This window comes from Carassius carassius, chromosome 3 (assembly GCF_963082965.1).
Source record: "Carassius carassius chromosome 3, fCarCar2.1, whole genome shotgun sequence".
Taxonomy (NCBI): Eukaryota; Metazoa; Chordata; class Actinopteri; order Cypriniformes; family Cyprinidae; genus Carassius; species Carassius carassius.
In genome coordinates this window covers 35,948,033-35,975,962 of record NC_081757.1, presented here as the reverse complement: position 1 = coordinate 35,975,962, position 27,930 = coordinate 35,948,033, and the positions used below count along the sequence as shown (strand labels likewise).

At 36.9% G+C, this 27,930-nt stretch overlaps 1 protein-coding gene across 3 annotated transcripts in view; it reads left to right on the top strand.

The window, feature by feature from the left end:
• The window catches only part of piezo1 (piezo-type mechanosensitive ion channel component 1), a 92,564-nt gene extending 65,134 nt beyond the window's left edge, over nucleotides 1–27,430 (top strand). Inside the window, exons 8-52 of one of the 3 annotated variants that reach the window (XM_059536940.1) lie at nucleotides 1,405–1,579; nucleotides 1,976–2,080; nucleotides 3,334–3,424; nucleotides 3,523–3,617; nucleotides 3,725–3,985; nucleotides 4,727–4,832; nucleotides 5,626–5,807; nucleotides 5,902–6,050; nucleotides 6,413–6,571; nucleotides 6,783–6,892; nucleotides 7,026–7,186; nucleotides 7,258–7,302; nucleotides 7,375–7,551; nucleotides 8,580–8,705; nucleotides 9,260–9,460; nucleotides 9,615–9,819; nucleotides 10,506–10,610; nucleotides 11,401–11,557; nucleotides 12,478–12,721; nucleotides 12,821–12,917; nucleotides 13,765–13,930; nucleotides 14,279–14,368; nucleotides 14,460–14,536; nucleotides 14,945–15,022; nucleotides 15,324–15,424; nucleotides 15,517–15,628; nucleotides 15,747–15,821; nucleotides 16,309–16,493; nucleotides 16,569–16,684; nucleotides 17,340–17,504; nucleotides 17,847–18,105; nucleotides 19,141–19,329; nucleotides 19,679–19,994; nucleotides 20,142–20,256; nucleotides 20,537–20,684; nucleotides 20,956–21,170; nucleotides 21,290–21,448; nucleotides 21,868–22,015; nucleotides 23,417–23,605; nucleotides 23,698–23,790; nucleotides 23,976–24,148; nucleotides 24,240–24,362; nucleotides 25,637–25,716; nucleotides 26,058–26,244; nucleotides 26,395–27,430. In XM_059536940.1, coding sequence (XP_059392923.1) covers nucleotides 1,405–1,579; nucleotides 1,976–2,080; nucleotides 3,334–3,424; nucleotides 3,523–3,617; nucleotides 3,725–3,985; nucleotides 4,727–4,832; nucleotides 5,626–5,807; nucleotides 5,902–6,050; nucleotides 6,413–6,571; nucleotides 6,783–6,892; nucleotides 7,026–7,186; nucleotides 7,258–7,302; nucleotides 7,375–7,551; nucleotides 8,580–8,705; nucleotides 9,260–9,460; nucleotides 9,615–9,819; nucleotides 10,506–10,610; nucleotides 11,401–11,557; nucleotides 12,478–12,721; nucleotides 12,821–12,917; nucleotides 13,765–13,930; nucleotides 14,279–14,368; nucleotides 14,460–14,536; nucleotides 14,945–15,022; nucleotides 15,324–15,424; nucleotides 15,517–15,628; nucleotides 15,747–15,821; nucleotides 16,309–16,493; nucleotides 16,569–16,684; nucleotides 17,340–17,504; nucleotides 17,847–18,105; nucleotides 19,141–19,329; nucleotides 19,679–19,994; nucleotides 20,142–20,256; nucleotides 20,537–20,684; nucleotides 20,956–21,170; nucleotides 21,290–21,448; nucleotides 21,868–22,015; nucleotides 23,417–23,605; nucleotides 23,698–23,790; nucleotides 23,976–24,148; nucleotides 24,240–24,362; nucleotides 25,637–25,716; nucleotides 26,058–26,244; nucleotides 26,395–26,650 — 6,766 coding nt within the window. In that variant the 3' untranslated portion in view covers nucleotides 26,651–27,430. Of the gene's footprint in view, nucleotides 1–1,404; nucleotides 1,580–1,975; nucleotides 2,081–3,333; nucleotides 3,425–3,522; nucleotides 3,618–3,724; nucleotides 3,986–4,726; nucleotides 4,833–5,625; nucleotides 5,808–5,901; nucleotides 6,051–6,412; nucleotides 6,572–6,782; nucleotides 6,893–7,022; nucleotides 7,187–7,257; nucleotides 7,303–7,374; nucleotides 7,552–8,579; nucleotides 8,706–9,259; nucleotides 9,461–9,614; nucleotides 9,820–10,505; nucleotides 10,611–11,400; nucleotides 11,558–12,477; nucleotides 12,722–12,820; nucleotides 12,918–13,764; nucleotides 13,931–14,278; nucleotides 14,369–14,459; nucleotides 14,537–14,944; nucleotides 15,023–15,323; nucleotides 15,425–15,516; nucleotides 15,629–15,746; nucleotides 15,822–16,308; nucleotides 16,494–16,568; nucleotides 16,685–17,339; nucleotides 17,505–17,846; nucleotides 18,106–19,140; nucleotides 19,330–19,678; nucleotides 19,995–20,141; nucleotides 20,257–20,536; nucleotides 20,685–20,955; nucleotides 21,171–21,289; nucleotides 21,449–21,867; nucleotides 22,016–23,416; nucleotides 23,606–23,697; nucleotides 23,791–23,975; nucleotides 24,149–24,239; nucleotides 24,363–25,636; nucleotides 25,717–26,057; nucleotides 26,245–26,394 lie in introns of all 3 variants that reach the window. The other 2 variants (XM_059536933.1, XM_059536949.1) reach the window with 2 other exon arrangements.
• The last annotated feature ends 500 nt before the right edge of the window (nucleotides 27,431–27,930 follow it).

Below are 27,930 nucleotides of genomic sequence, written 5' to 3'. Positions count from 1 at the left end.
TAAAACCTGGCTTGGTGAGGTTGCCAGCTCTGTGCGTTTTTCCTGACACCCAAATCACTGCTAACCTCTGTGCTGTTGCAGATAACTGTCACAGCTGTCACAGTGAGATAAAACCAAATTCTGCTATACATCATTGTCCTAAGCATGTCACATACAATATGTCTCATGCACACTGCTGTCAGATTAAGACTATTAGTGTGTGCACAGGCAAGCATCACTATTACTGTTATAATGCACGTAAATTTGAACAAACATAAGCCTGTATGCTGCACGGTTATGAATTATTATTACTGGTGCTTAATTGTTAATAATGGTACTAATTATAATCAATGTTGAAAACAGGTTTTAAATAGAAATATTATAGAACTTTATTAATGTATGTAACTTTTGATAAATTCAATGCATTTTTGTTGAGTCATTTTTTTGTATCATTTACACACACACACACACACATACACACACACACACACACACACACACACACACACACACATATATATCAATTTGGTGATTTTTTTTATCTTACCCCAAACTTTTGAATTGTAGTGTATAATGGTTTTCAACTAATTTCAGCAGTTGATAAAAAATGATCATGTTTCACAATATTACAGTTTTGACAATATTTTTGATCACATTAATGCAGCTTTGGTGAATAAGACTTTCAGAAACATTTTTAAAAATCATAATTTTTCCAAGCCTGTAGTGACAAAATGTGTGTGTGTGTGTGTGTGTGTGTGTGTGTGTGTGTGTGTGTGTATATGTATATGTATATGTATATGTATATGAAGGCAGTTCACTCATATTACTCAGGATGGGAGAAAGTGCAACATGTAATGTGATGGATGAAGTCCTGCCTGCTAAACAAAAGAGCCGTAACCAATTGGTGGTGTACCAACCTGAATTACATGCTTTTTTTAACACCATAAGAGACAAACATTTAAGTTAATTTTATATTTTGTTGCTAATTTGAAATGTCATTTAAATGTTAGTTTGACAAGGAGGCCGTATTTTTCGGACTATAAGTCGCACTTTTTTTCATATGCTCAGTGCTCCTGTAGCCTACACTTGGATGTAAATAAATGCGCCTTATAGTCCAGTGCGACTTACATATGTTTTTTCCCTCATCATGGCGTATTTTCGGACTGATGCGGCTTATACTCAGGTGCGACTTATAGTCCGAAAAATATGGTATTTGCAATTGTGGTATGTCCACATTCAAGTAGATAGGAGTTTGTTTTGCATGCCTGAAATTGTTGCTAGTAGGCATTGTAAATATGGTCACAGAGTAAACTAACTTTCCTTGAAAGAGATTTGGGCCATTTGTAGTGACCAGAATATCAAAGAAAGTCAAAGGTTGCATGTTTTTCACTCATGTTTTTAAAATGTGTTTTCTTTGTGCTTCAGACTGTTTGGCCTGAAGGATATAATAAGGCCTGGAAACTGCTCTTCTTTTGACATCAACCTCAACACGCAACATGACTGGCCGGTGTACGTCAATCCTGGGATTCTTTTCCTCTTGTACATTTCTGTGACTATAGTGCTGAAAATCAGCAGTCACAGTCTTGGCCACACAGACAAGGTGCTTTCACAAACTCATTTGTTCAATAAAAGGTGTAATTCACCCAAAAATTACAGTTCTGTCATCGTTACCTTAAGTGAATCAGCAGAATGTTCACGTTGTTCTCCAACCAGTTGACGTCAAGCTTTAAAATGGACATTATATTTCAATATATATATAAAACTGTTCACTGATTTTTATTTTTATTTTTTGGGCTGAACTGTCCTTTTTAAAAGGACAGCTCTGTCTCCTTGAACATGATGTTACATACAGTAATCTCAGTTGTCCACACATTACATTTGTACACTTGTAAGCCACTGAATAATATTTGACACATTGTTTGTGTACAGTAATTGTTAGTTTGAGTTAGTTGATGATTCATATATTAACTGATGTAATGTCTTTCTGTTTGTGGAGGCCGATGAGGGTGGAGCAGTTAAAGCAGTACAGGGTGAGGCTGGAGAGGAAGTGGAGCTCAGGCCTTGGGAGGCAAGTAGACATAGTAATGAAGATGACACTAAGGTAAGACTTGAATCACTGTGGTTCTTCACAAACTCTGCCTATGATTCTTCTACCTATTCTACCTACAACACAAAACACACAACTTGTACTGACCAACTTTCACTAATACTACTTGACAAAAAAAAAAAATATATATATCCTGGACAAAGCCCCCAATTTGTGTTAAAAACAAGTATATTTAGAAGTATAAATAAGTAAGTATAAATAAGTATATTTTTCTTATTAATCAAATAGGAGTATGTTAATCAACTATAACAAAATCCTTAAATAACATGTACATCCATGTCTGTGGCAACTTTTAGTGTTCAGAATGCATGTAAATCTCTGTAAAAATGTTTGTACATGAATGCTTAAAATGGAATACACTGCAATGCATTACAGTGCTGTTTCGTAGATGAAACATAGACTTGCCGATTGGTTCAGTTGTGTTAAACTAATGCCAAACTAATTCCACAGCTTTTATGTAATGTGTGAAGTAGGAAGTCAATAATAATAATAATAATAGTAATAAAAATAAAAACTGTATAAATAATGATCATCGAATTATATTTTTAAGTAGAACACATTTATTTGTATGAATGTAAACAAGTGTATTTATATTTCAGTATTTTTATTATACAAAACGTGTTCTAACATCAATCTACATGTCATTAAAATGGAGCACATTTGAAATACAGGTCTATAGATGTACAGATCTATTCTCTTCCATATATAGATGTACTGTATATTTTTATGTATGAACCGTAGCTATAATAAAATTATTTTCAAATAAGGAGTAGTCACATACATGACTTCATTACAGAAAGGTAATTAACCTATTGATTTCAGAGAGTGATTGTTAAAATGAAAATTCTGTCATCATTTCTTACTTCTGTGGAACATAATAGAACATATTTTGAACAAAGTTGGCAACCAAACAGTTTTGGTTCCATACAATTTATTGTTTATCCATACAGTGGAAAACAATAGGAAGCAAAACTGGTAGGTTACCAGCATTATTCAAAATATCTTCTATTATGTTTCACAGAGGAAAAAAGTTTGGACTTATGCATTGGCTGGAATATCCCTTTAAGAGAAGGGAGTGTGTGATCCTGCTGAATATTCTCACCCAAGCACCTTGTACCTGATAACATAATGATGTGGAACGAATGTTTCATTAATTAAAGGAATAACAATCAGATGAAGTACTTATTAAAAAAGTGTCAGATGCAGTCCTTGTGTGAAACAGTTGTTGTTTGGTTTGTTTTGTTAAGCAAACACTTCTCACCACGGGAGAGTCACCTCTGTCTGAATCACAGATGTCTGAAGAACCTGTGAACAGTGGTTCAAGTCAGCATGACATAGGTAGGACAATGTACATTATACATTTACACTTGGAGAGGATGCCAGTTCACCTTTAATCTGTATGTATATTTGTGAGCTTGTGATGTTTGTTTGTGCAGGGCCCAGTGGAGAGGCTGCAGCCGATAATCCTCTTCGTCTGGTGGGACGAATGATCTTGCATCAAAGTTACATTTGTGCCCTCATAGCCATGATGGTAAAACAGATATTCTCTTCTGTCTATAGATGTAAAGCTTTGTGCTGATGCATTGTTGGAGCAGTAATTTACACCTGAATAATGTGTTTTTGTTCTTGCCTCTGCAGGTCTGGAGTATAACATACCATAGCTGGCTGACATTTGTGCTGCTGCTGTGGTCATGCTTGATCTGGATGCTGCGGGCACGTCAACGCTTTGCCACATTTTGCTCTCCCTTCATTCTATTGTATGGTTTAGCTCTTTGCTGCCTGCAGTATGTGTGGGCCATGGACCTAGAAACAGAACTGCCCCAGTACATTGGCACCATGAGCCTGCGCCAGCTGGGTTTGGACCGAGCACAGTACCCCTGTTTGCGTTTAGGGGCCATGGTGAGGACACTGAAGTTCTGGCAAATGTTTTTTTTTTTTGTATGACTGCCATTGTTGTGTAATACTAGTTGATATTGGATAATAATCAAGTTGCTATTTAAAAAGAAAACATTCTGGGTTAAATAGAAGTTTGCTCAAATAAGTATTTACAGTGTGATATTGATTACCAGGAAAATTCATTTTGATTTGGCCTTCCTTTTCCTTAAATAAAAGTGGGTTTGTACGTAGGGCTGTGCAATCAATCACATGCAGCTGTCATGTGCATCTTGTCAGTAAAGCGTATCAACATTAACATTAATCAACATTATGCCACAAATGCTGTCAAGCTTGACTTGTATTAAACCTAAAATGTTACTATAATGCAGTGTTTCCCAACACTGTTCCTGGAGGCACACCAGCAGTACACATTTTAAAGATCTTACTTCTCAAACAAATCCTTAAATGGATGTGTTAGAAAAGGTATAATATGTATTGTTGCTGTGCCTACGTACATTTGGACGCACTGCTTTTAGTTTAGAATGCACAAAGTTTCTGTATAAAATTCTGTGTTGGGATAGAGATGGCTGCTGTAAACCTTAAAGTTAGTCAGAAATTTAGATGGGAAAACTTGTTCTGACTTGCTACATCTTTACACAATCCAACCACATGTAAACCACATGATCAGTCATAATTCTTATGATGTTTCATAATACACTGAGCAAAGTGTACATATTGCTTCACTCTTTTTCTCTTTATTCTCAGCTGCTGTTCACGTTGACATTTTGGCTTTTGCTGAGACAGTCTGTAAAGGACATGTTCAGCAGGAAGAAGAGAATAACTGCACCACTGCAGGAGGTCACCACTGGAGGTGAGCAAGAGCATCAGGAGAGACAATTTTGTTTGCTTTTTGTGCCATTTTTTTGATAGATCAAATGTAGAGAGAACAGGAAGTGATGTTGGGCCCGGGAACCAGAGTCAAACTCACATCTACTACATGAAAACAAAGAGTGCTAACCACAAAGCCAGGACTTATGAGAAAAAAAAAAAAAGATTTATTTCTGAATCATTCAGGAAGTTCAGGAAATTAAATCACTGTCTATTACTCATCATTATTAAAACATTCGTAATTCCCCCTCTGCTCCACCTCATCTATTCTTTCTGTTTCTTGGTTTTCTTGGCAAACACACACTGCCACCAACAACCAATTTAGTTTGAATTTCCCTTTTTGTTTTCATTTTGAAAAGCCTGTGGACTTTTGCCGTTTACCTGATGATAAGTGTTTGCTAAACGTTCTGTAATTTATTACAGAAATAAATATGTCATACACAACTTTTACAATTACAATTCTGTCCTTATTTATTCATGCTTATGTCAATCCAAACCTGTATGAAAATCAATATGTATAGAAATCAAAGAGAAAATGTGTAGATAGTTTACTCTGCTCTTTTCCAAAAAAAAGGGAGAGAGAGAGAGAGACAGTTGAGCAGTTATGACAAAAAAGCACCACTTGAGTACTATAAAATTAGGGTTTTATATACAAAGTCATAAAAACTTTTGCTTTGAGTGGGTAAACTCTTCTTATTTTGTCTTATTTTATTTTTGGGTTTCTCATTTCACCAAAGATAGTGTAGTTTAAGTGTTTTTTTTTCTTTCTCTTTCAGAGGGCACAGGTCGAAATGAGTCGATTTTGAAGGTGTTTGGTGGTCTGGTGATTAGTCTGTACGCTAAGTACTGGATCTACGTGTGTGGTGGCATGTTCATCATGGTCAGCTTTGCAGGAAAGCTTGTAGCCTACAAGATAGTCTACATGCTTCTATTTCTGCTTTGCCTGTGCCTGTATCAGGTACACTTTTACCAGCCCACATACAGTATGAAATATAATGTTCTTCTCTAAATTTAGTCATAAAACTGAGGAAAAAAAACCTCTCTGTCCTTAGGTGTACTATTCTCTCTGGAGGAGGTTGCTGAAGGCCTTCTGGTGGATGGTGGTGGCCTACACCATGGTGGTGCTCATTGCTATATACACCTTTCAATTTGAAGACTTTCCAGGCTATTGGGGAAACTTCACTGGATTCACAGAACAACAGTATGTCCCCTGGTTTAATGTTTACTATTTGTGAGTGTTTCAGAGGATATAGGAAAAGAAGGACCTTAATGTCATTCCAAACCCATGTTTTTGTGGAACACAAAAGGAGAAGTTTATTTGAATGTTCCTGCTTCCCTTTTTCCACAAAATTAAAGTAAATAAGTGTGGGTCCTTTAAGCTTTAGAAGAGCTGGAAAAAAGCTTCAAAAGGCTGTAGTCACATACAAATTCTGCATTGTCTTATTTTGTGTTCTATGAAAAGTCATATGGGTTTGGAATGTTATATGGACGAGTAAGTGAAGTTACAATTTTCATTTTTAGGTACATTACTTGTGATAATTGCATATGGTTCTCCATCTTTAGGTTGTCTGACATGGGGCTGGAGACGTTTAAACTATCTGAGCTCTTCACCAGTATTGTGATCCCAGGTTTCTTCTTGTTGGCCTGTATTCTACAGCTTCACTACTTCCATAAGCCCTTTATGAAGATCACAGATCTGGAGAATGTCACACCCATCAACAGGCATGAGCACTACCTCTGAACAAATGCATTAATAAATTCAGTTTTATTTATTTATTTATTTTAATCTGATGCAGATTCCCAGGGTATTTTTTTTATTTCTCCATTTAACCAGTTGCATTCTGTGAGAAATATTTGATTTTTTTTATTATTATTATTATTATTATTATTATTTTTAATATATCTGACAGTGCTGTTCTTGATCTCCCCACAGGAAGAGAGGTATAGAGAATCCAGATTTGGTTCGATCCACAGAGGAAGTAAGAGTTGAGGAGGAAGATCTCATTACAGAGCAGGGTGATGATGATCCATCAGAGGTTGACGGTGAGAGTAATAAATGCTTCTGTGCTGGTGAAACTCAATGAAAGGAATTTTAAACTTAATATTGGCCAACACTCATACGGTTGCCAATATACACCCCTAATTTTAGTGTGCATTCTTACTCTGTTTTCAGAAGTGATACCCAGCAAGTGGGGACTGGTGATGGACAGACTAATGGTTCTGTCTAGCAAGTTCTCTGACACCTTAACCCATGTCCAAAGTTTCATTTGGAGAGTATTGGAGCTGCACATCATCAAAATTGTGGCTTATTGTGTCGTCTGGGTGGCGCTATTGGAGGTCTGCACACGCTTATGTTTAGGTCATTTCATTGTGTCGGTTTCATAACCTGCAGTTATGTAGTTTTTTAGCACACCAGAGAAACAGCCATCTGCTTCCACCTATCTTGTTATGAGGTGATAATATGTCAGTGTTACACACTTTACTTGCCTTGTATTTACTTTCTTGTTCTCCCCCTTCATTCAAAGCCATCTGCAATGAACTTGGTCTTGGTGGTGCTGTGGAGTTTTGCCATGCCTTACGGCCGTTTCAGAGCAATGGCCTCTTGTCTCTGCACCATCTGGGTTTGTGTCATCATTGTCTGCAAGATGCTGTATCAGCTCAGTGTAGTCAACCCTGCGGAGTACTCCAACAACTGCACTGTGGTAAGACAGGACACCTAAACACACATGCTTTCAATCACACTTTATGCATAGAAGTGCTTTCTAAGGTAAGCATCACTGTTACTATGGAATCTGTCATTTGAACAAATCCTGAACTATTTAACATCACATTTTTGAATCTGCTACAGTATAATAAAATATAATTATATATATATATATAAATTAAAGGAGTTGGCAAATATTTTGTCAGATTGAAAGAAAAAGAAAAACTACCACACTAAAAATGTAAGCAAATATATATATATATATTATTTATTTATTTATTTATTTTTAAGTAAAATTAGGATTCAAAAAATGTTATATCCATCCATCCATATATTTGGGACTACTCAGAACAGCATATTATTATGACTTTTGCATGAGAAAGCACTCCCATTTACTTCATGAATGTAAAAATGTAGTTTATACCTACCTAAGTACTTTTAAATACATTCATGCAGCAAATACACACTTCCTCCCATACTTGTACCAAAATTAATAATAGCAACAACGTCTCGCACAAGATTTGTGTGATGCTTGCATCTCGGCACCCTGCTGGTCTCATAAACCTAGCACTAATTAAACAAATACCCTGAAGCATGGATGAAGTTGATGTGTTTAGTCTTGCATTTTATCAGTGTTTGGGTAAAAAAACCAAATTGTTATTCTCAGGTGATTTACAAATGCTTCGGCTATTCCTCAGGCTTGCTGTTTAAAAGACTTATTTTTATCTCCATATAAATGGCCAAGTTTTCCTCTTCTGAGTAATTAGTCTATTCTGCAGACAGGATTTTGCCTTGCAGCCTAAAAGATGTTTAGCAGACTTGAACTTGAAATGTACCTTGTATTTCTTGCCAGTTTGTTTCTTTCCATTCAGTAATTGTGTAGTGTGCTAAACAGATTCAACATGATGTAGCTACAAGATATTATGTTGGTACCTTTCACTTTCAGTGAGGACAGAAAAATAACTTAATGTTGGAAACTTGCTGGTTTATGCCACATTGTTTACTTCTTTTCTCTCTGTATTGTAGCCAATGGTCAATGAAACCAGTCTAGAACCGGATGAAATGCTGAACTCCACCCTGTATAAATCACCTGTGGACCCTGCCAAGTGGTTTGGTGTGAGGAAAGATGCTACTATCCTTGGTTACACCAAGGTGAGATTCTGTTTTACCTTTCACATGAACAAAAGCGAACAAAAATACTTACTCAATTTGATCTGGAAATTTTCACATTTTCAGCTTTTTTTAGTGTTGTTTTTAAAATCACTACATTTTCATTGGTATGCTCAAGTCTAAATTGTCACTTTTTTAAAAAGTGAAATCTCAGTCTCGAAATAAAATCAAAAAAGTGAATTAATTGGTCAAACGCTGACCTTAACTTGATTATTTGATAAAAAATAAAATAAAAAAATTTGGGAAAAAAGTATAAAGGTCAAGATAACCGGACACCACCTGCTAAACTTAACATTGCAAGGTTATGAGGTCAAATGACAACAACGTTGTACACTACATTTTGAGTAAGTAGTACTTTGTAGTGTTCCATATTAAATAAAGCCTGTGAGCTTGGAGACGAGATCTATTATACAAGCTCACAAGAAGTATAGGTATTTTTGTGTCTTTGTTAATATTACACACCGTCATTTGTTTTATATCATATACGGTTACAGTTTTAGTAAGTTGCACACAAGCTCAGTGTTCTGTTCCATTAGGATCATCTGCTGGTTCTCATGCTGCTGGTGTTTGAGGCAACAGTGTACCGGCACCAGATTCATCACTATAGACAACTGCAGTGCTCACCTCCCCCAATTCCAGTCATCTTTCCCAAGACCACCCGTGACACGCTTGACAAGGGTCTCCTTCACTGCATCAAATACCTGCTCGACTACAGCTTCTACAAGTTTGGCCTTGAAGTATGACATTCAACTAAACTAAAAACATCATAAATGCATGCTACTGGATATGCATGTTACAGAATTGATATCTCAAATCATTTCTCAATATTAGTTGTTATAAAAGCACAAATATTAAATCTAATGTTAACTTGTGCATCACTTTCACCTCTAGATCTGCTTTCTCATGACTGTGAATGTTATTGGCCAGCGTATGAACTTCGTGGTTATTATCCACGGCTGTTGGTTGGTGGCCATCATGGTGCAGCGACGCAGGGCAGCCATTGCCAAGACCTGGTCAAAGTACTGCCTGTTTCTGGTTGTCTTCATGATATACCAGTATGTTCTGTGTGTGGGTATCCCTCCTGCACTCTGTATAGGTGAGTGTACCACTCTATTCAAAACAACAGTGATGTCACTTAACATATCACTTGACATATCACACATTTTTGTCTAAAATTAAAGGAATATAGAGGTTGCACAGCCTAGTTTGTTTGGACATTCACACAAGATGGGACCTTTGATAAAAAAAAAAAAGAGAACACAAAACCCTTGAGACTCATTTTTAAAAGCCAAGCTTGTGCTGTTGGGCTGCTGGTCTCTCAACCTGTCCTGCTTAACATGTCCAAAACTCCTCTTATAATTAATAAATTATGAATTACACATCTAATAAGTTTATTCAGCCTTAATCGGATACATACAGTACTCTCACGTTAAGTGACATACAGAGGTTGATTGTAAAAACTGATTGTAAAAGGTAAACTAGCCAGGACTCAAACTTAGGACGCCCAAAATGCAACAACGCTATATAGCAGGCTATTTTCACCATGCTAAATGTGACATTAAGGCATTACGAATATTGTAAACATTAACATGATGTATGTCTATAAAGCTTTGAAACAATGTGTTATGGAAAGCGCTATACAAATAAATTGGAATTGACTTTATTTGACCTAAAACGAGTATAAGTCAGCTCAATTGCCAATTACCACAGATTAATTACAAGAACAGTCTATGCTGCTTAGTATTAGTACAAGATGACCTGATCTGTCTCACATGGCTATAGATTACCCCTGGAGATGGAGAACCTCTGTAACTATCCATTCAGCTCTGGTTAAATGGATCTACTTACCTGACTTCTACACCATCCCCAACTCTAGAAACCTCATATGTAAGTGAAACCTTCAACTGAACAGCAATATACTGTAATTACATACCAGTTATCCTATAGTGGCTTCAAAACATATATGGACACTTAAGCCATGTTAAAAAATGTATGACTGCTGTTACATCAGACTGTACAATATCAAACCAAGTGGCATCTGCAAACAAATTCTAAACATTTTCGACGAACAATGACTTTTCAGTCAACTATCAAGGCTGTTAGTCTCATCTAATACAGTGATGACAATTTTCTTTTTAGGTGGGGCTTAAATATATTATTTATTTAACATAAGAGTGAGCACATGTTTGACTGTGTCAGCCGTTTCCTACTATTTTATGTACAATATGTTATGTTGCTTAAAGGGGTCATATGACACAATTTCATGTTTTCCTTTCTCTTTGGAGTGTTAAAAGGTGTTTGTGCATAGATTAGATCCGTAAAGTCCCAAAGATTAAGGTCTCAAACCCAAAGAGATATTCTTTCTAAAAGTTTAGACTCAACCACGCCTTCCTAAAACGCTTCTTTCAAACACCACAAATCTATGCCACTGTATTGGAAGATTTGCATAACGCCTCCCAAATGTATACACAAAGAAAGAAGGCACTGTAGTATTGTAACCACCAATGCCATGTCATGGAGATGCTGTGTGTTTCCAAATATGGGAAAAGGGCGTAACATTTCCGTCACATGCTTGAGGTTTTCGGCCAATCACAACCCACTAGATAGCTAGCCAATCAGAGCACACCGCACGTTTCCTAACTCTGAGCTTTGTAAAAATAAAAATGTTCTGTTGCAGCGGACTTCCTTTTGCTGATGTGTGCCTCCCAGCAGTGGGCTGTGTTTGAAAATGAGAAAAAGGAGGCATGGATGGTCATGGGAGGTGAGAACAAAGACAACCCTGACCCCATGGAGGATATGCCCTTCAACCCAGCCCCAAACTTCATCAATTGCAGGTAACACATTGTGTGTACTTTAGTTAAGAATGAGAAATAAAAACAGCTATACTTGGTTCGGATCTAATACAAAAGGAGCTTTAAAAGAAACTTCACCAAAAATAAAATTTGGAAAATGTACTCACCCTCAGGGCATCTTAGATGATGATGAGTTTGTTTCATCATCGGGACAGATTAGAGAAATATAGCAATACAGTATAGCACTTACTCACAATTGGATCCTCTGCAGTGAATGGGTGCCATCAGAAAGTGCGTCCAAAAAGCTGATAAAAGCTTTTTCCCAATATTCCACAAGTAATGCACAGCACTCCATTCCATCAATTAACATCTTGTGAAGTGAAAAGCTGTGTTTTAAGAAATAAATGGTGTTTTAACTTTAAACTTTTGCTCCATGCTAAAATCCATAATAACACTTCATTCAGTGACAAATGACATCTTTTGTTTCTCTCACAACAAAATCCAATGACACACTGCTTTTGTTTAGAACTTTTCATTCATAAACGTTGCTTATCTGTGCGTATTTCTCTCCTGGTTCAGAAAAGGCAACTTTTTTTTTTTTACTGAGAAAAGTCATGTTATAGATAGAGGACTTGTATTTCAGCCAGAAGCAATGGTCTGAAGTTAAAAACATCTTAATGGTTATTACAAACACACAGCATTTCACTTCCAAAGACCTACAGGATGGACTGGAGTCGAATTGTGATGTTTTTATCAGCTGTTTGAACTCTCATTCTGACGGCACCCATTCACTGCAGAGGATCCATTGGGGAGTAAGTTAAGTAGTGCTAAATTTCTCCAAATCTTTTTCGACAAAGAACCAATTTATCGACATCTTTATAATCTTTAGGAACTATTTGCTTCATTAATGTCTTGTATTGAAAAGTAATATAGGTGTGTGTGTCTCTCTCTATGTATTGAAGGTCCTATCTGGACATGGCAAAGGTCCTGGTGTTCCGGTACATGTTCTGGTTTGTGCTGTCGGTGGTGTTTGTGACCGGAGCCACTCGGATCAGTGTGTTTGGTTTGGGGTATCTTATGGCCTGCTTCTTCTTCCTGCTCTTCGGCACACGGCTGCTGATCAAGCCATCACGTACACGTCTGGTCCTGTGGGACTGTCTGATCATGTACAATGTGGCTGTGATCATTTCCAAGAACATCCTGTCTGTGAGTGAACAGTCCTACTACGCTGACTCACTAAGCCATTTAACGTGCAAAGAGCAACAAAGAGAACATTTGCTTACAACAGCCTTGTTCTTGTGTTAGATCCTGGCCTGTGTGTTTGTGCTGGAGATGCAGAAGAACTTCTGCTGGGTGATTCAGCTCTTCAGTCTGGTGTGCACAGTCAAAGGCTACTATGACCGTAAGTTTTGCACTGCTGCTGTGTTGGTATAGAGAGGTGGTTCCCAAAGTTTTCCCATGGTGCAGTTCCTTCGTATCATCGTTGTTAAGCACGCTGTCATAATATTGTACTTAAAAACTACAAGATTTACTGTTTTTGACTAGAGTAAAAATATCCTAATCTAAATAAATACAACATTGTGGCAATTAGCTATTCTAAATAGTTTATATAAAAAGAGAGCGCAGTGGAAAATTTTGAAAGTCATTTAAGTGGTGTTTTGTTTCCATGGCCAAAACTGAAATATCAAGAATAAAGTGGATGTTAAAATAAAAATATTAGCCTGCTTAGTGTGGTAACTGACCAGTCCGAATCAAAAAGCCATGTTATATTCTTAACACAAGTTAAATTTAAAGATTGCAAGATTTTAACCACATTATTAAATGCTTTTGGTAACACTTTGTTTTCTTTTCTTTTTTTTTCTTTTTCTGTATTAAGCAGTTTCCTAAAGCACTAGTTCATAAACTTTTGAAAAAATTTTAATACTTTTAAATCAGTCTGATTAAGTTTCCAATCAGCGATGTATGCAAATTAAATGTCAGCTCAGTTGAATTATAAAAATATACTGAAATATATAAGTTGTTATGGTGATGATATGAACTTGGTTCTTGAATACAATCAGCAGGCCAACGCTTGTGACATTTAGCTTTTAAATGCACATGAATGAGATAAGATGCATTTTTTTTCTCCACAATTTAAAAGATTTTTCTAGGGTATGTGCACAACATTTTAAATATCTTAAATATGCCACATCACAGACCACAGCACAGTCAGATGGAATCTTATTTATGTGTATGTGTTTCTTTCTCAGCTAATTCAGTGTCTGGTAAAGAATGCTCTCTGCCTGTGGAAGAGGCTGGCATTATCTGGGACAGTATCTGTTTCTTCTTCCTCCTGCTACAGAGGAGAGTCTTCCTCAGTTTTTACTTTTTGCACGTATCTGCAGATCTTCAAGCATCAGCTCGACAGGCCTCTCGGTAAGTGTGCCCCCCCGCTGGGCACATCAGAAGGGGCAGTTGGGTCAGATATTTCATGATTTCCATTCAGTCAGGTGTGAGAACATGATAAATCTGACTTACAATAGACTTTTCTTGTCCAATTCTCTAAATGTGATGTATAAACAAACAAAATGGCTATGCTAATTCTAAGGTTTTCATCCTTAAGTCTAATTGTGTTGTGCTTTTCAAAATATGAAGTTCAAAATTTCAACTTTCAAAGTTGAGTGGAATACAACAAAAACAGTGATTTGGTGTATAAGTTAGGTTATTTCTAACATCTGAAGTTTATTTTCTGACCTGATTTTTCATGTGTATGTTTGCATTAAGGGGTTTCGAGCTGTTCCGAGCCAGCATTATAAAGAGCATGCATTTCTATCAGCAGGCAGAGAAGAAGTCACTTCAGCAGCTAAAGGAATCGTGAGTTAACACCGTCCTTTTTACCTTAATCAATCATTCAATCAGTGTCCTTCCTGAGCTCTAGTCACTCTATATCTTTATTTTTCCTCAGGATGAAACGCATACTTGACAAACAGCAGAAGTATAAAGAAGGACGCAAAACTTCAGATATAGAGGAGCTGCCATCAGGTACAAATGCATTACCATTCTTTTGTTCTGCTATCACTTTTAAATCTTATTTACACTCAATATTCGCTTTCATCCAGTGTGATTTGAGATCACATGCATACATGAATTAAGTTTGCAAGCTATGTCAACTGGGTAAATATAAGTGAATAGTACATTTTAAATGAATGGAATGAATTTTATTATTTGGTGTATTCTTTTAACAAACAAATAGGAATAAGGAAGGGAATGTTTAGGCGATTGTGAGAAAATAATGACTTTTTTTTTTCTTTTATAAGCAAACATGCACAAGGAAGGGGATATTTAGTATGTTGTAAATGACTGTTCAAATTTCAAAATTCAAAATTCAAAATTGTACTAGTGAGAGAGCATCAGTCATAATATTACTTACATGTGTATTTCACCTCACAGACTCCAAGGAACAGAAGAAGGACAGACAATTATCAAAGTCCAAACAGTGGCAGTATCCTTGGATGGACCATGCAAATGGTATATTCGCAATCATACTTACTGAATATCAAACTTAGCCCTGACAGAGTCTGCAAATCATTTCATATCATGTGAAGATGGTGGTATAAAGTTAAGTTTTTATTGTCCTTTCCATTACTTATAAATAGATCTATAAATGTTTTATTGTTTTAATTTGAAGTCACCATAGTTGTAGTTATTTATAATGACGCTGTCCACTATATGCCGTGCATCAGATGGTTTTGAACATATTTTCTTGAAATAGAGCAAAAATTCAGACTGCAACGATGAGTTTGAGTATGATTTAATGTTGTTGTTTTAGTGTTGCATTCTGGGGAATACTACATGTTTGAGTCTGACAGCGGAGAGGAAGATGAATCCTTTCAGGAGGAGCAGAAACCTCGTCAACAGACTGCCTTTGAGGTGACATGCTTTGTGCTGACTTTGCTCTGTTTGCTAAGACAGTGTTTATGAGGATAAATGTGTAAAGTTTGTGTCTAAACTGTGTTCCGCAGCTGGCATACCAGGCTTGGGTCACCAGCGCAAAAGAAGCTCTGAAAGAGCGTCAGCAGAGACAGAAAGAGCAGAGAGCGGAAGCAAAGAAGCAACAAACCTCTCAGGCTACAGGTTGAACATTGAAATATACTGTATGCATATTAAACATACAGCAAAAATAAACAAAGCAATCGGCTGCACACTTCATCATATTTCAGGAGATTTGTCTATTTCTTTCTGTGGTTATCAGATGACACTGAGGACGGCGGAGCAGTTTTTGATGGGAAAGAAGTGGAGGAGATGCAAGAGGAAGGCGATGATGTGGGTAAGTCATGGGTGAGGAAGAAATGTAAAATAAATAAAAAAATTCAACAGTTTAAAATTACTTTTTCAAGTCATAATGCAGTTTCAATGTTGCCACTAAATTGTCTTTCTGTGGTCAGTTTACTCTTTGATCTGATAGCAGAGCAACAGTTTGAAGAGAGTTTTGCTAAGCAAATTAATTGATAATATGATAAAGATAATGATAATACATGTAGGTTAATGGCACAACCATTTGATAATAACTACTTTAGTCTAAAGTTGAAGTGGATCAAAGCCTTTCATCAAAGTTGTCCTCCAACCAAAATGTTTTCTTTTCCTAGGACAACTTTGAACTTTTCTGATCCAGTTCAAATGTTGACTACTGTATATCCCCTTTTAAATATAAAGATTTATCACAGCCTAACTGTAAGCATTTGCAAAATGCAAAAGAGCTTGAGGGGTGCCTTGAATTTCACATGACATCCCAGTGCATCATTCTGATTTGACAGCATCTCAAGCCACTGGCAGTGATACAGTTCAAAGGATTCTGGACATACTGAAGTTCCTGTGGGTGCTCTTCCTGGCCATGGTGGACGGATTCACTATGTGGCTTAATTTGCTCACCAAGCAGTATGTTGACACTTCTACGATCCTCTCTGAGGAGCGCTACCTCTTCATCCACAACATCAGCCAGGTGGGCAACTCGCTCAAACAAACCTTATCCAATGTGTCGTTGACATTGTTCTCATGATTTTTGATACATTCACAGAGACCCTCCAGAGAGCACATGGATGATCAGATATCACAGGACAGTGAGAACCTCACTGTTGAGACATGCCTCGATGAAACGGACACAGACAATGTTCGCTTCAACAGTAACATCGAGTGAGTCTGACCTTCCCAGCAGCCAGTTTCCTACACTGATGGCCAATCCTACATGGCCAAGAATGTCAAAAATGTCAAATGAATTTTGTTTTGTTCAAGGACTTTACATGGTCAATATCAACAATTGCGAAATGTAATTACAGTTTCTAAAATGCTTATTTGGTGCTCAAGGAACATTTCTTATTATTAACAATTTTGAAAAAACAGTTTCTGCTGCTTAATATTTTTTTTTTTTGTGAAAACCATGTTACACTAAAATTTAAACGTTTGGTATAATTAAGATAAATATAGACAGTAAAGAGCCACTATTAATTATTTTGCACAAATAATAATCCATAATTAAGCACAAAAGTAAAACATTTACTTTTGTATGTTTGATTGGATATTTTTTTGCAGTGTTTATGATTAATGCCATCTTCTAACCAGACATGACATCACTTGTCCATAATGAAAGTAAAAATTATTTGCCACACGACAATCATGGCTAATTAGAATGTACAGTACAGTACTTAAGGTTTAATTTACAGCTCTGTCGGAAAGGATTTTGGACCAATGATATTCCAGTGTGGGCTATCCAGCAAGAGGTCAACAGAGTGTCTTTTTTATGTATTTAGTTTCTGTCAGTTACGACCGAATGTCCCATTTTTTTTTGCAGTGTGATTGAGTTGGAGACACTGGGTGGTTTTCCAAAGTCCCGTGACTTCAGCAGCACAACTCTATCCTCTGAACTCACGTTAGAGCTTGATACAGAACCCTTTTACAGCCAACACACCCACCGCCCTCAACGCTCCAGGACTGCAAGTGAACTGCTTGCAGAAAGGTGCTGCTTTCTATGACATGACTGTATGATCTTCTGCCGTTATTAAAGATTACAGCACTTTGGTATGCTGTGATGTTTTTAAAGTGCATTAGAAATGCGTTTTAATCTAATTGACAATTTTTTGCATTGACGGTTATTTATTTAGTATAAATGTATAAATTCAACTTTGAAAAGTGGTGTGATGCATAAACAATTTACAGTTTTTATAATATATATTTGTAACTTTCACATTTTGAATAAGACCTCTTTGCTAAAAAAAAAAATAAGATAACAAAATAAAATGGATAGTTTTGTTTTGCAATTTGTCCAGTTCAGTTCTTTTCTCTGTGTGCTCTATTGTAGGCCGTTAAGTGTTGAGGAGTTGATACAGAGTCGTGAATTCTACTCGTCTCAGAACCGACTGCTGAAGCTGCTCTTTGCGCTCTATAATGTACTGGCGGCCCACTCTGAGCTGGTCTGTTACTTCATTATCATGCTCAATAACCTGGTGACAGCCTCTGTCATCTCACTAGTGCTGCCCATTCTCGTCTTTCTCTGGGCAATGCTGTCTGTGCCACGACCTTCCAAGAGGTTCTGGATGACGGCCATCATCTACACAGAGGTGAGGAACAACAGACAATGCCTTTGTTACAGCTGATTTTGTTATTTGATTTAGACATGTTTCAGATAAACATGTTTTAAATGATTTTTTTTTGGAATATAATGCTTGTTATATTATCATTATAATATGTTCATGATAATGCTTTTTAGTTGTTTTTTTTCAACTACCTTTGGTTTCATTTTTTTCATGAAACCTTTAATTCTATTCCATTGTCAAATCATGCTTTGGGTGGGTGAGGGTGTTAGGTTTTAATAACTAGCTGGTTGACGCTGGTGTAGGTGGTTGACCATTCTGAACACCAGCTAGTGGGACCAAGGTTAACGTAGTTGGACTATTTTGGTCAAGTTGATTAATGTCATTTTGCATTATTGACATACTGTTTTTTCCTATATAATGTTGTTCAGTTGCTTTGAACCAATCTGTTTTGTTTAAAGTGCTATATAAATAAAGGTTAAAAAAAAAACTATGGTAGACCACCTTGGGCCATAAATATGTTTCAAAAACAGATTAACTGCAGTAACCCTGTAAAGCTTGCCATATGAAATAATAGCCAGAAAAAGAAATAGTTTATTGAAACTTTAGACAAAATATAAAAATAAAGCTTTATATATATATATATATATATATATATATATATATATGCATAGTCAATTAAATTTAAGGTGCTTGAGTTTTCATCTTGAACTAACAATATAAAAGTTATTCTTATGTAAATATCTAAATGATTTCACTGCCAAAAGATGAGCATCACAACACTAAAGGGGTTAAAGGTTTTTGAAATTACACTAAAAGGCTTTTTACTTGCTAAAGAAAGTATAATCTATCAATCAGATGACAGAAGAGATGTAGAAGATTGCGTTCAAGAATTTTTCAGCAAGTTTTTTCATGTTGATAATTTAATTTAGAGGTATCAAATATGGTACTGTTGTTTTCCAGCAGAAGGAGCTTTTGTATTTACAAAACCAAGCTTTAAACTTTGCAAACCAGTAAAGTAATAACTTATTGTGTGTCTCTGGCATGTTGTGTTTGCCGCAGGTCATGGTGGTGGTCAAATACCTGTTTCAGTTTGGCTTCTTCCCGTGGAATACTGACTATGAGCTGAAGTTAAATGAGGACAAGCCGTTCTTCCCTCCTCGCATCATGGGACTGGAGAAAACTGACAACTACATCCGTTATGATTTGCTCCAGCTATTGGTCCTCTTTTTTCACCGGTCACTTCTCCAGGTGTTTAGCTCAAAAATCAAGCCTAGACCAGTTGAACTGTTTTAGATGCTTACTATCTTAAAATGGTAGAGTTAAAAGCAGTCAATTCAAAAGTTAATTCTATTCAAAATCTTTCAATTTGAAAGAAATTCATTGGTATGGAAGTTACCGTTGCATGCCTAATTTGAAAAGAAAATCCAATGCTGACATATCAGCCCATTCTATGTGGAATTCATAATCAATTTCGTTATGTAATCCTAATTGTGTCGTTTCTGTGAAGACTTACAATCTACAAACATTTTCATATATTACAACTTGGCATCTAGTTTGTTTCGTGATATCCTTTTTTTCCCCACTTTGCCTCTCTCAGCGTTATGGTCTCTGGGACCAAGAGGGCCCTCTGGAAGAGAAGAGCAATCTTTCATCTGTGGAGAAGAACAAGAATGAAAGAGACGAGAAAGACTTTCAACTCTCAGATGAAGAGGAGAGCCGACCACAGCCAGAGCCCGTCCCGGAGGTGCTGTCAATGACACCATCAACAGAAACACTGACCGATGCTGAAATACAGACTGACCCAGAGCCCAACATACAAACTAATACCACAGAAACCATTGATACAGTGAAAGAGGATGGAAAGAAGAAGAGTCCTTTCCTTCGCTTCCGCAAGAAAAAACTGTCAGAAATAGGTCTGTTGGGGAAAAAAGATTATTTAGAGTATATAACTAGATATTTAATATACCTGGATAATGTCTGTGAGATTGTACTGAGTTACCTGAACCTGTATCTGTTATGTGTAGTGTTCTTTTGATATATGTATAAACAATCCTGTTTAGACACCAGACAGAAGGAACCCAAGAAGAAAAAGAAGTCCAAGAAACGCAGCAAAGACACCAGTAAAAAAATCTTGAATGCTATTGGAGGAAAATTCAAAGGACTTTTCTTATCCATGTAAGATTCTTGTTGCTTTTGTCACAAGCCAGCAGAAAAGACTAGATCATTGCAGCTAATCAAAGTCTATCTCATTTTAGACCATTTCTGATCTTAATAATTATATTTAATATTTAATTAATTAAATATTGATATATAGCATACCACAAATATATACAATGTCCTATCACCAGCTGTCTGCTGATTCACAGGTTTCTGCTCACTGAATTTCTGAATTAATGTGACATTTTGGGTTTGACTGCCATTCATTTTATCTTGTGGTGTGTTTTCATCTGTGCAGAGTGAACAATGTCTATAAGCCAACCTGTGGATTCTTCCAGAACATCCTTCATGCAGAATATCGAGCAGCTACTGATGTCTACGCTCTTATGTTTCTTACTGACGTGGTGGATTTTATCATCATCATATTCGGTTTCTGGGCTTTTGGAGTGAGTAAAAGAAACCTTACATTCTTCGTAATAAAAATCTTAAAGGAATTTGCATTTGGAATAGCATAATTTGGCATGATTTGGAATCAGTCCTAAATTAAAAATTCTCAAGTACAGGTTTGAGTTAAAACATCAACTGTAAATGCAACTGATAAGATACTAATAAGATAAATGTATAGTAATACTACATTTAAGAACTCAAATTAAACAGACTTGTTGACTTGAAACCAGTTGAAAGCCATTTGAATGTGAAATGTTTGCTCTGTCTCAGAAATACTCGGCGGCAGCAGATATAGCCTCCTCTCTGTCTGAGGACCAGGTCCCCGAGGCGTTTCTAGTCATGCTCCTCATTCAGTTCAGCACTATGATCATTGACCGTGCACTTTACTTGCGGAAGAGCATCTTGGGAAAGCTCATCTTCCAGATTATACTGGTTTTCGGCATCCACCTGTGGATGTTCTTCATCCTTCCTGCTGTTACTGAGAGGTAAGGGAGTGTTTAGATGCAGTTTGAGTATCAGAGAAGGTTCTACTTCTGTGATCTTTGGTGATCAAAATCAAATGAGATATTTTTCAAGGAGTATATCATTTCCTTTATTTTCACAGGATGTTCAATCATAATTCAGTGGCCCAGCTCTGGTATTTTTTCAAGTGCATCTACTTCACTTTGTCAGCGTATCAGATCCGTTGTGGCTACCCTACACGAATCCTTGGAAACTTCCTGACCAAGAAATTCAATCACCTCAACCTCTTCCTTTTCCAAGGGTGGGCACTTTCTTTTCTTCATTTTTCAGTGTCTTTTTCAAAATTGATTTACTAATAGAATTAGGGTACATTTTTCATAATAGAGATTTATACATCATCTTAAAGTGAAATAAATAAGTTTTCCATTGATGTATGGTTTGTTAGGACTGGCCAATATTTAGCTGAGATCAAATATTGAGAAAAGAGAAAAATTAAGTTTTGATATATTTACTAAATATCTTCATGGAACATGATCTGTACTTAATATAATAATGATTTTTGGCATAAAAGAAAAATTGATCATTTTGACCCATACAATGTATTGTTGGCTATTGCTGTAAATATTCCAGTGCTACTTATGACTGGTTATGACTTGTGCTCCATGGTCACATATATGTAATAGGCACCATTTTTAAGATATAATGAACTTGTTTCCTCAGGTTCCGCCTGGTTCCTTTTTTAGTTGAGCTTCGAGCAGTGATGGACTGGGTTTGGACAGATACGACACTGTCTCTCTCCGACTGGATGTGTGTGGAGGATATCTACGCTAATATCTTCATCATTAAATGTAGCCGAGAGACAGAAAAGGTAGCAGATCCTCTTTGTCATTCAAAAACTTTTTGATTATACCTAAAATTTCGGATTAGTTATTTGTTTGTCATTCAGGTTATTATGGTCATAAGATCCTAAATAAACAGTGAATATTTTTGGCATTTTCTAGACAAAGGATATATATCGATTCCACATTACTATTGACTAAGTAGCCTAGATATGTAAAAAAACAAAACAAACCTAGCATTAAAGGTGCCATAAGCCCTATTCGCACAGGATTACCTTGTGACCACAGTGGTGGAAATTTTTATTCTTTCAAGAGATTCATTCGGATTCGTTCACCAATTTGTTCAGTGACCATTTCTTTATATTACATAAATACGGCAGCAGGTGGTGAAAAAGAGTGTCTTATGTGTTTGTCATAAATCACTTTCCCCCATGTCGTTCCAAACTCGTAAAAGCTTTGTTCGTCTTCGGAACACAATTTAAGATATTTTGGATGAAAATCGGGAGGCTTGTGACTTTCCCATTAACTGCCAAGTAAAATACACCGTCAAGGTCCAGAAAAGTATGAAAAGCATCGTCAGAATAGTCCATCTGCCAATAGTGGTTCAACTGTAATGTCATGTAGTGACTATAATACGTTTTGTATGCAAAGAAAACAAAAATAATGACTTTATTCAACAATTTGTCTCCTCCGTATCTCTCCAGATCACCGTAGCGCAATTTTGAAAAATATGAGCTGAATTGCAAGAAGTGTACACTTTTCGTGACACAAGGATACGTTTTCTTTGTGTATTTCATCTTTGATTTGAATGAAAACAGCGCATCTGGCAGTGCGGCTTACACAGAAGATTGTTAGCTGCTTGCGTTCAGCGGATGTTCTCAAAAATGGTGCTACAGTGATGCAGAGGTTTTAAACCATATTTTAACATATCCCACATGGTGACAGGGTCACAAAAAACAGCAAATCTCATGGCTTATATAATATTTTATTTGATAACTTGAAGTTGATCACTATTTTTTACGCTAGTCCGCTAGTTCACTTGCTTTGGTCCGGACCAAATACAATGTAGATTTTTTTGGTTTGGTGCAGTTTGCTTCCACACTGCCCTTTTTGCAAGAGAACCAAATACTGTAAACAAAACCACACGTGTGCTAAAGGTCATCCATTCATTGGTTCATCCGTTCAACCACCGTAGCAGTGTTCGTTTGGAAGCGGACCGAGACCACCTCTTCATCTGGGTCTCGGTTCGGTTGTTTGGTCTGCACCCGAGTGCGATTGCTATATTCACACCAGTCCAAAAGATCTGGGGTGAAACGAACTTGAGTGGCAAGACAGAATTTGTACCTTATTCATGGAAAGTGTAATATCTTGATCATTTGATTCTAATGTGTACATAATCTTACTTTTGGGCTTAAACTTTTTCTCTGCAGAAATATCCCCAACCAAGAGGGCAAAAGAAAAAGAGGATTGTCAAATATGGAATGGGCGGCCTTATCATTCTGTTCCTCATTTGCATCATTTGGTTCCCACTACTCTTCATTTCACTGGTTAAGTCTGTAGTGGGTGTGGTTAACCATCCCATTGATGTTACCGTCACAGTCAGGCTTGGTGGTTATGAGGTAAAATTCAATTGTAACATTTTAATGAGTGTTTAATACTTTGATCATTTGAGAGTTTACATTTGAGATTTGACTCATGTGTCCTCCTGCAGCCTTTATTTACCATGAGTGTGCAGCAGCAGTCCATCCAGCCTTTCATTGAGCAGGACTATAATCGTCTCACCAATCGGTTTGGAAAAAACGCTGTAAGTAGACATCAACAGTGACAACTCCATAACAGTTGATACTGATAATGACAAGATAACTGTATTATTATAAACTGTATTAAGTTTTTGCTGAGGGAAAAATGGTAGCATTACAGCCATACCAGCCTTTGCTACATAGAACAGTTGGCTTTTCCATTAGTGTCCAATACTGTATGTGTCCACAGGTGGCCATGCAGTTTATTACCTTGTACAGCTATGAAGACATAGTCACAGCCAACATCGAGGGCAGCTCAGGGTCAGTGTGGCGGATCAGCCCACCTAGCAGACAGGAGCTAATAAAGGAACTGCTTGGCAGCACAGGTGACATGACCCTCCGTCTGGATTGGAACTTCCAAAGGTCAGTTTGATGGAGAAGCACAGTGGTTTTGAATGAAACTTGCTTCTGTTGGGAGTACAGGACCTCATGCTCATGTGTTTGTGTCTGAAAGGGATCTGGGGAAAGGTGGGACAGTAGAACATACTTTTGACAAGCACTCCATCAGTTTGTCAAAGAAGAACCCAGTCAGAGCAGACCTGGCTTCGCTGCTTCTGGGCACCCGGAAGGATCCTGTGTAAGTTTTGTGACTACATGAGGAAAAAATCTCAGTCATCCTAGATATAGATACACATCTCATTTAAAAATTTTTTTCTTACAAAATAAATAAATAAATTGCGAGGTGCACAAGTGATGATAGGTCACTCTGTTCATTTTCATCCCTTACATCATCTTGGTTGCAGTTCATTTCAAATTTTAGGCACTAACACCAAACCCAATTGTTAAGGCCTATTTACACCAAAAATAACTAAAAATATAACTATAAGAATATATAGCAAGCTTATTAGCAAGTGTCTATTTTACACAGGGCCATAAACACAATGGACACTGAGGGGGAGAAACCCGCCTGGATATTTAGAAATGTCTGAATTGGCCCCCTCCAAATATAAAAAAAAATCCTTGTGCTACTCTCCTGCATACCATTATGCACTAATGTATGTTGTCAGGATGACAAAAAGTTCCAGAGTTCGACCTCAGAGGTCTGAAGTCATGTAAAATAAATTGAGGTGGCCAATTGAATCAAAATAGGCAGGGTTTAGGGTTGACTGAAGCCGAGCTCAGATTCCATAATGAAGTGTCAGTTTTAATGTTGAAAAGAACAAAGTAAGACGGAAGTAGTGAAATATTTTAAGGGATAGTTCACCCAAAAAAATTTAAATTCAGTCATTAATTCCTCACCTTCATGTTGTTCCAAACCCATAAGACCTTTGCTCAATTATAAAATAATTTTGATGGAATCCGAGAGCTCTCTGACCCTCCATAGTCAGCAGCATAGTTAAAGCTAGTTGAATACTTTTTGTTAGCAAAGAAAACAATAATATAATTTATTCAGCAATTCTTCTTCTTCAAGTCTTCCGCCAGTTTGGAGAGTACCCCAGAACGCAATCAGCGTTGTTTACGTTCAGAAGACAGCACGCGCGTGCTGAACATAAACAGCGGCCATTACATTCTGGGGTACTCTCCAAACTGGCAGAAGACGGTGACTCTGGGAGGAGAATTTCTGAATAAATTAGTCTCGTAACTTCGTGAAATTACGGTTGAACTGATTTTGCAAACGACCCAACTCTATGGACATTTTAAATTGAAATTATGATCAATTTATGTGATTCATGTAATTACTGACTGAATGTGAGAAGACAAGTAGCGTTTTGTATTTTCAACATATTAGTTATACAAATAAAAGTGCATAGTTCACTATTCTATTTCTTAATCCCTCAGTGTTCAAGACATGCTTATGGCCTTGTTTTTGGACTCACTCTGATTGTGATCATCTCTGTGATTTTCTTGTAGACACGTGCCACACATGTTTCCTAACTACATCAGAGCACCTACTGGAGCTGAAGCAAAACCAGTTAGCCAGCTGTATGAAGGTAAAAAGCATTCATCTTTTTAGTGTTTTAGTCAGGCTCAAAACATTTCCCTAATGATTTGTGAGGGATTTCCACCCTGTTTGAGACATAATGAACATTAATTTATGCTGTCGTGTAACATCATATTTACATCTAAATTCAATTGTACGTCAAAACTTAAATATCCAGATATTCCCTGGTCTGCCATATACATGTTATGATGGATTGATTAATGGCAGAATGTGGCATAACAGTGTGAAATCAACATGGAACATATCTTTAAAATATCTTATTGTAGTATTTACTGTAATCTCTATATATAAAACTTAAAAAAAAAAAACTTAAAAATTTTGTCCTGGCAGGTGATGAGGATGGATATCAAAATGTGACTTTGTCACTGATGAGGGAAGCCTCTGTGAATACCACTGGAGCTCAGGAGTGGTGGGACATCAGCATTGCAGACTGCAGGGAGTCCTGTGGTGTTCTACCTATGGTCATCTTTAACGACAAAGTTAGCCCTCCAAGTTTGGGATTTCTGGCAGGATATGGGTACACGTCATTCATCCCTTTCATGAGATACATTGCTGGCTTTTACTGTATTCACTGTCAACTCGATTGGAAACCATTTAATTTGATTGTGCCAGTGTTATAGGTTTCAGAATGTTCCTCTAAATACTTCTCTCTCTCTCTCTCCTCCAGGATCATGGGTCTTTATGTGTCAGTGGTTCTGGTCATTGGCAAGTTTGTGCGAGGCTTTTTCAGCGAGATCTCTCACTCCATCATGTTTGAAGAGCTGCCATGTGTGGACCGCATCCTCAAACTATGCATGGACATTTTCCTGGTGCGGGAAACTGGAGAACTGGAGCTGGAGGAAGAGCTTTACTCCAAACTCATCTTCCTCTATCGCTCTCCAGAGACTATGATCAAGTGGACAAGAGAAAAGAATGAAGACTGAAACTGTTTTGTAGCTGGTGCAGCATCGCATGGTTAGACGTTCTGCATCATGATGTCCACTTCGGCCTCCAGGCCAGCTGGAACCAGTAGAGCTTTACTGCTCTTGTGACATTGTATAAGTTAAATGATTCAATGTCTTATGAACAAGGAGTCTATAGCCATTTCTCCAATGCTAGGGACGTTTTTGGCTTCTTTGCACTCAGAGGTTGGATAACTGGGGTCAGGTTAAGCCTCGGTGCGTTATTCTACCTGGACTGTGTTTATTTTTTTCAGTAAGCTTTAAAATCAGCCTCTCTCGAAGCGACTCGATGTGAGTGATTAAGACGCTAGCCGTAAGGACCTGAAGACGCTAACCCAGTGTCCTAGTTGACTAGTGGGCGCAGAATGGTAGGACAGTCCAAATCCAAACACTATTAGAGTGAATCTCGCAAAACCCTGTCTGGGTTATACTTTATCCCAAAATAACAGGAAGTTATATTTTAGGAGTTTCTTTCTTCTGTTGAACAAAATGGTATTTTAAAAATGCATGTTACCAAACGGTTGCTTGTCCTCACTGACTTCCATATTATGGAGAGGGTGAAAAAAATGCACTCAGTTGGAAATGGGTACCAGAAACCATTTGGTTAGCAGAATTCTTCAAAAACATTTTGTGTTCAGTAGAGGTTTGGAACAACATAAGGCTGAGTAAATCGTGACAGAATTAAAAACATTTTCAGTACACTTTCCCTTTAAGATTTTGTTTGGTATAGGAAGTCTATAAGAGTTTGACAACTGTCTAATTTCTATATATATGGAATCTTTTTTTTATGATCCTTATTACTATAATACAGTAATATACTGAAATCATCATAACATCGAGCCCAACTATAACTCATATAATGTATAAATATTCCACAACTGAAATATTGGGAATGCTTAATTGGCATGGATATTTTTAGGCAAAAAAGTAATTAATTAATAGATAATTTTAACGATCACATAAGTAGGCTTCACTTTCTTTCTAGTGCTTGTAAGTTCCTGTGACTTTGGGGTGAAATATAAACCAGACATGGTTTTGTGAGATTTTCACTCATTTTAACTTGTTTTTTTTGTTCTGTTACTACAGCAAAAGTGTTTACAAGCCAAAGTATCTTAGGATGACAGCCGTTTAGTATTTTCTTTCTGGTTTTACAATTTCTGATCAAACACTTGAAGTCATTTTTCCTCATAAAAAAGACAATCAAGTAAATTGAATCTGACATCTACGTTGTTGTTTCGAATGGAAAGCGCCACACTTCCATT